Raw genomic sequence first — 7,798 nt, forward strand, 5'->3', positions numbered from 1 at the left:
ACGTAATACAACGTCCGCGATTGCTCGTTACTGAGCGGGGACCGGGAGCTGTGAGTGTAAACACACAGCTCCCGGTCCTGTCAGGGGGAGAAATGCTGATCTTCTGTTCATACAATGTATGAACAGAAGATCAGTCATTTCCCCTAGTGAGGCCACCCCCCCTACAGTTAGAACACACCCAGGGAACATACTTAACCCCTTCCCCGCCCCCTAGTGTTAACCCCTTCACTGCCAGTGGCATTTTTATGGTAATCCAATGCATTTTTATAGCACTGATCGCTATAAAAATGCCAATGGTCCCAAAAATGTGTCAAAAGTGTCCGAAGTGTCCGCCATAATGTCGCAGTACCGAATAAAAAAACGTTGATCGCCGCCATTACTAGTAAAAAAAAAATTAATAAAAATGCAATAAAACTATCCCCTATTTTGTAAACGCTATAACTTTTGAGCAAACCAATCAATAAACGCTTATTGCGATTTTTTTTACCCAAAATATGTAGAAGAATACGTATCGGCCTAAACTGAGGGAAAAAATTCTTTTTAATATATTTTTGGGGGATATTTATTATAGCAAAAAGTAAAAAATATAATTATTTTTCAAAATTGTCGCTCTATTTTTGTTTATAGCGCAAAAACTAAAAAGAGGTGATCAAATACCACCAAAAGAAAGCTCTATTTGTGGGGAAAAAAGGACGCCAATTTTGTTTGGGAGCCACGTCGCACGACCGCGCAATTGTCAGTTAAAGCGACGCAGTGCCGAATCGCAAAAAGTGCTCTGGTCTTTGACCAGCAATATGGTCCGGGAGTTAAGTGGTTAAACTATTCAGAGGGCTCTTTACTGTAAGAGCGGCAAAGGATGTGGAATTCCCTTCCACAGGCGGCGATCTCAGCAAGGGGCATCAATAGTTTCAAGAAACTATTAGATAAGCACCTGAACGACCACAACATACAGGGATATACAATATAATAATGACATATAGTCGCACACATAGGTTGGACTTGTGTCTTTTTTCAACCTCACCTACTATGTAACTATATGGATGTTTTTCATTGCTATGGGGGGGTGTTGGCCTCCAAATGCCCCTCCATGTTAGCCTATGTGTTCATGCACACATAGAAGTTTAGAGCAGTTTAGTAGCGGGGGCATTTACAGGCATAAAAAATAAACTCATTGTCCAGGAGCAGCAGCGTTTTGGCAGAAACAAGGCTTCACGAGTCTGAATGCGTGTTAACGCTAGGCACATTTAGCGCTTGAGCATGCATTCATTTCAATGGACAAAATAAGTTCTTATTCTGGCCAGTGAACTGAATTAATGCCCAAAGGCTTGACAAGCATCAAGTTTTTTTTTTCTGCCAAGAGGAAAGGCTTCCAGGAGAGGTGGTGAAAGCGTCCCGAGTGCATGAGGCCTAAAAACCTATGAGAGGCTGACAGACAGGGCTGGATGATGTGCCAAGCAGTATGGGCCCAGTGTGCAAATGCCCTGAATGCAAAGAGCCTGTGCTTCAGACGTTCATCCCTGGGCGCATACTGCCCACAATGTCGGTGCACCGGAACAGCCGTCAGCCTCTCTTAAAATTTTACAGGCTGCCGGCAGGGCCGGATGGTGTGCCTGTACCTTCCACCCACACCTAAACACCAGAGTCCCATGCACCAGTTTTAAATCTCCAGTGTGCATGATGATGTCTTAATATACTAACGAAAGTGCAGTGCTGAATAAAATGAAAAAAATATATATATTTAAAATAAACAGAAAGTGAGTCCAAAAGAATATATCTGACGTCAGATGTGACGAAACACATTGGGGGAGTCAACGCTTGTGATGTCATCACGTACATCGATACTACAAAGCGGCCCGCCTGACACCCAGGACTGGTTATTTGTTTGGAGCACATGCATTTTAATCTTGTGAGCGGTTTACCTTTTTAAAAACTTGGCACGCTATATGGTGCCTCTTTGGCTCTATTCTATGCTTTGCCAAGCAATGCAAGTCTGAGGTTATAACTAATATATGGTATCTTCTGGGGTGGAGGAAGCACTAATGATTTCGGATGAGGGACTTTTGGAGACATAAAAGCGCGTTTATACTCTTTCATACATGTTGGAGTCCATTTGCTTTGGTACGTGCCCTGTCATGATTTATGATTATTTTGAACTTTCTTTCTATTTGTTGATTTTATACTTTTTTCTTTTTTTTCCCCCATTTTATACAGTGCTGCACTGCCGTCCGTATGCATTTATCAATTTGTGTTAACTGCTTTTTATGCTCTCTGGGAGCGATTTCTTTTATTTATTTATTCATGATGCCTTAATAGCAGGGGTGCATTTAGGTTTTGTGCCGCCCTAGGCCTGGTAAAACTCGCACACCCCCTACTTTATATAGGATGCACCTTTCCTTTTTAAGACCCGCCCTGTCATTTTCATGGGAGGACAGAGGGACAGGATGGGATGAGGACAGGGGGGACAGGATGGGATGAGGACAGATGGGATGAGGACAGGGGGGACAGGATGGGATGAGGACAGGGGGGACAGGATGGGATGAGGACAGGGGGACAGGATGGGATGAGGACAGGGGGGACAGGATCGGATGAGCACAGGGGGGACAGGATCGGATGAGCACAGGGGGGACAGGATCGGATGAGCACAGGGGGGACAGGATGGGATGAGCACAGGATGGGATGAGGACAGAGTGGGATGAGGACAGAGGGACAGGGTGGGATGAGGACAGAGGGACAGGGTGGGATGAGCACAGAGGGACAGGGTGGGATGAGCACAGAGGGACAGGGTGGGATAGGGACGGGATGGGATGAGGACAGGGGGACAGGATGGGATGAACACAGGGGGATAGGATGGGATGAACACAGGGGGACAGGATGTGATGAGCACAGGGGGACAGGATGGGATGAGCACAGGGGGGACAGGATGGGATTTTGCCGCCCCCCGCAAAGTGCCGCCCTAGGCCTGGGCCTTGTCGGCCTAGGCCATAATACATCACTGCTTAATAGGCTACCAAGATCTTAATTTCACTTTTGGGTGGACTTATCAGTTCCCATACCCCCGTTACTGGTCACACAGATCTGTTCTCACCTCTCGCTGGGCTTTTCTAGCTTGCTTCTCTTCTAACTTCCTCTGCTTCTTAGCTCCGATCTTTGCTGAAGACTGCGTCTCCTGAGACTCATCACCTTCCTCCTCCTCCTCCTCTTCTGCCACCATTGCTATAAAAATAAGAATCAATACAAAAAGACATAAAATACAAATTTCACAGTTATTGTAAAAGTTCCTTCACACTGCCTGCATGCGTTTTTCTGCTTTTTTGCATTGGTGACCTGTACAAAATCACAGCAAAAACGCGCGACTTTGAAATGCTCAGGTGTGAATGCAGCCTCACTGGCAATGATGGTCTACCAAAGACTGGTTTTCCTCCTTTCTGATGCTTTGCTTTTTAAATACACTTAAATACAATAAAAAAAAAAAAAGGCAATAAACTTAAAATAATAAATTTAAAACATAAGTGTTACGCTAATATCAACAATTGCTGCTGTAAGTACAAATAGTGCTAATGATACCACGTACACATCGTGCTCAGGAGGTATCAATATGTGCAAATTGAAAGTTGCAAATTCTACAAAATATGTGCAAAATAAGTACAATTATGTGCCAAAAACAAATAGGATGGAACAGCGTCCTCCCTGAATCAAAACCATGTGTGAGTGCACAGACAATTAAACAAATAGTGACACACTAAATGCAAGGTAGTCCTTTGTCAGCCTATGGACAATGCACAAAAATAGGTTTGATAAACCGAAGGGATCAGTCCCTGATTAAGTTGATGGTGCTATGAGCGGTGAAGCAATACAACGAATGACCATCCATCCATCCGGAGTCAACAGCTCATGTAAATATAAAGAAACAGAGCATAGTACAAGACTGTATAAATTGAGGGATAAGCACAGTAATCAGTGCGGTTCAACACTCACGAAACCCCCGATCAATCACAGCATTCAGAAGGCAGTATTTGAAAAAGCCGCTCAGAGTTGCAATCTCCTCATTCGGACGGATCTCCCGTCGATCGCGTCACTAGTCTCCTCCCCCACGCGTTGCGTCACTAGGCAAGTGACTTAGCCCAATTTTTTGTATATTGTGAAAGATGATTTTACGGCGAGTAAATAGATACCTTACATGTTACGCACTCGTGGAATGGCGAGAAACGACTGTACTTAAAAATCTCCACAGACGACACTTTTAAAATGTTACCATTTGCAGAAGAGTTTTTTTTGCCAAAAATATTGCTCTCGCGGTAACAATCGCGGCGATACCTCACGTGTGATTTTAACACGGTTTACATTTGTGAGCGCGACTTAAGTTTTCTTTGGCGCGCGAGCACGCAGGGATGGGGGCGCTTAAAAAAAAATGTATTTTATTATATTTTTTTCACACTGTCCCTTAAAAAAAAAAAGTTTACACACACATACATACATACATACATACATACATACATACATACATATATATATATATATATATATATATAATCACTTTTATTGCTGTCACTGTAAATATCCCTTGTGACAGTAATAGAAAGGGAGATGTACTCTTTATGGAGGGACCCCCAAACCCCTTCCTCTGCGTTTTTGAATACTTTGGATGTTTTAAATCGGCACTGTTGGCTGACGAGTAAACCCGGAAGTGACGTTGTAATGTAGCTTCCGTGTCACCACATCAGAGACCCGATCAAAGCCGATTCCGGCTTTCTTCGGGTCTCGGCCAGCTGGCACACATGACGTCTGCTGGCCGCTCAGGTGTCCCGGTGGAACAGGAGACCCAGGGGGAGCGGCGGGAGGTGGGGGGACAGGGGTAGTCCCCTCGCACTGCTTTCTATAAGGGTTGAGCTTCTGCTTAGCCGTATCGGTTGTTATCACATAAAAAAAAAACGATACCGGGGTGATGCCTGCAGGTGAATCCCTCTGGTACCACCTCTTCCTCCAACTGATATACAGGTACATGATTTTGCAGGTAGTGGTTAAATTATTCATAGGTGATGCTTAAAAAGCCTTTGCAGATTACCAGTTTAGATTTACACAGGAGTTCTGGCGCTAGAATTATTGCTCTCACTCTGACGTTCGTAATGATACCTTACATGTGTGATGCGATCACTGTGTACATATGCACGTGGGACCGACGTGTGCGTTCGCCACTGCGTGTGAGCACGGGGGGGGGGGGGGGGGGCGATTTAAAAACTATTTTTTATTAATTATTTTCTCTTATTTAGATTTTTTTGTGAATTCGTAAATTCGAAGATTTGAAAACTCAAAGGGCCAGATCCACAAAAGGGATACGCAGGCGTATCTCCTGAAGGCCACAGGACAGGCCTGAAGACTCCACACAATCTGCTTTCTTCACTTCTAAAGCAGCCCATGGATCCGGGACGAGGACTACAGGATGTTACAGATGAGCCTTCTTTCCTTACCTTCTTGTAAGTGTGTTTTTTACAATGTGTCATTAAAAGAACCTCTTTAATACTGCACTTAGGTGGCGCTTCCTTTCTCTACCCCTTTTTTGTTTACCACAGAGTCAGCTCTCTGAGGACAGCAGCCGCCATTGAACAGCCACATCACATGCATTTTTAACCATTGAACTGCCTGTTACTACTATTTCCAATGGACTAATCACCATACTCCTACCCATATATGTACTTTGTATCTGCGCTGACAGTTACCTCTCCTATTGTAAGCCTAGATTAAAGTGGAGGTTCACCCGAAAACTTAATTTTTAACATTAGATTGAGGCTCATTTTGTGAAGGGGAATCGGGTGTTTTTTTTTAAAATCGAAGCAGTACTTACCGTTTTAGAGAGCGATCTTCTCCGCCGCTTCCGGGTATGGGCTGCAGGACTGGGCGTTTCTATTATATTGACAGGCTTCCGACGGTCGCATACATCGCGTCACGATTTTCCGAAAGAAGCCGAACGTCGGTGCGCAGGTGCCGTATAGCGTTCGGCTTCTTTCGGCTACTCGTGACGCGATGTATGCGACCGTCGGAAGACTGTCAATCAAATAGGAACGCCCAGTCCCGAAGACCATACCCGGAAGCGGCGGAGAAGATCGCTCTCTAAAACGGTAAGTACTGCTTCGATTTAAAAAAAACTACCCGATTCCCCTTCACAAAATGAGCATCAATCTAATGTTAAAAAAATAATTTCGGGTGAACTCCCGCTTTAAGAGTTACCTGTAGGTGCAACAAATCTCCCAAACCTACACAGTTTAGGAGATATTTGCTGAAAAGAGCGCGTAGACAACGGCGCAAGGCGCACTGAGCGTGCCGTTAGTAAAGGCGATCGTGCCGTCACTGACGGCTCCCGCACGTATGCGCGGGAGTGACGTCAAGGCAGCTCTAGCCAATCACAGCGCCGGAGCTGTGATACCCGGAAGTCACTCGGGTATCATGTCGGCGTCGGAGGCGAGGAATGAGAGTCGCTTTGGGGCTTCGATCTCAGGTAAGTAATTCATAATGAGCTAGTATGCTATGCATACTAGCTCAATATGCCTTTCTTTTGCAGGTTTTTTTTTTTAAGAAATGTACTGGAGGGTTTACTTCCTCTTTAAAGTGGATGTAAAGCCACTCTCATGCTTTCTAAACTACTTCCATAGTGCTGATCTATAAGGATATAGATGCCTCCTGCATGTATCCTTACCTGTCAAATGTCTCCCCTCTGTCTGTTATAAGAACTGAAAAACTGCAGATTCTGTGGGTGGGTCTGTTGTCTGGAGCTCAGTGGGTGGAGTCGTGATGTCAGACTCCCCGCCGACCATTACACTCCCCTTGTCAACATGCATTTTTTCCTGTGTATTCCTTACACTAAATTCTGCTATGATCACTAACAGCCAGTCAAAATCCAGAAAAGTAACCACATGACTTCAGAAAAGGAGTCGAGTGGGAATTAAAAAATAATGCCTGTCTCCAGCCTAGTGCATGAGATATGTAAATAACCTGTCACTCACAGCAAGGGGGGCGGAACGGACTAAGGTTTTTCTCTGTAAGTCCGTTTTATTTCCCTGAACAATAAAAAAGAGGATTGCTCAGAGCTGGATAAACTCTGTGTGGCAAGACTGGGCACAGATGATTGGAAATCTTATACTGTACATTGTGACATCAAAAAAACATTTTCGGGTTTACATCCACTTTAACTCTGCTCAGTTATCACGGGACACAGAAGCGGTCTCGCTCAGTGTCCAAGTCCTGACAGTTCCCCTAGCAGCCGGTGGGAGAGGAGTTCGCTGCAGGACACAAAGGGGGGTAGAGGACAGGAGTGGCAAAGGAGAACACAGGGCTGGAAGAGAACAAGGGGGGGCAGGGTAAGACACGGAGGCGGCGCAGGGGGAGGAGCACACAGGAAACAGCAGGGAATGATCGCTGCGGCGGGAGGGACAGCTGTGATCACCGACCTCCCTGTATAGCTTTTTAACTGACATCCGCAGGAGGGAGAGAAGAAGAAGCGGCCGTCAGCTAAAAATGTATACAAAAGGAGATTGATGTTCACAGCATTTCACCCCGCCTCACCGGTCATTCCCAGGAGATCGCGAGGCGCTTGCGGGTGTGCGGCAGAAATACGGGAGACTCCCGCATCTTGCGTGAGACTTGAGAAGTCTGTTTTAATTAGGGCCCAAACAACTAATCGATTATGAAAATAGTTAACTATTTTCATAATCGATTATTCGGCCAATTGATTAGTTGGCCTGCATACAGAATGCATTATTTGTTTACATATCAGGAAATACAGTGCAGCACACATACAGCTCAGTAC

At 45.1% G+C, this 7,798-nt stretch overlaps 1 protein-coding gene across 1 annotated transcript in view; it reads right to left on the reverse strand.

Moving 5' to 3' along the window:
* DDRGK1 (DDRGK domain containing 1) overlaps positions 1 to 3,236 on the reverse strand; it is an 89,040-nt gene extending 85,804 nt beyond the window's left edge. The window contains exon 1 of the mRNA XM_040335509.1: positions 3,086 to 3,236. Coding sequence (XP_040191443.1) covers positions 3,086 to 3,211 — 126 coding nt within the window. The 5' untranslated portion in view covers positions 3,212 to 3,236. The remainder of the gene's footprint in view (positions 1 to 3,085) is intronic.
* Positions 3,237 to 7,798: the final 4,562 nt, after the last annotated feature.

This window comes from Rana temporaria, chromosome 1 (assembly GCF_905171775.1).
Source record: "Rana temporaria chromosome 1, aRanTem1.1, whole genome shotgun sequence".
Lineage (NCBI taxonomy): Eukaryota > Metazoa > Chordata > Amphibia > Anura > Ranidae > Rana > Rana temporaria.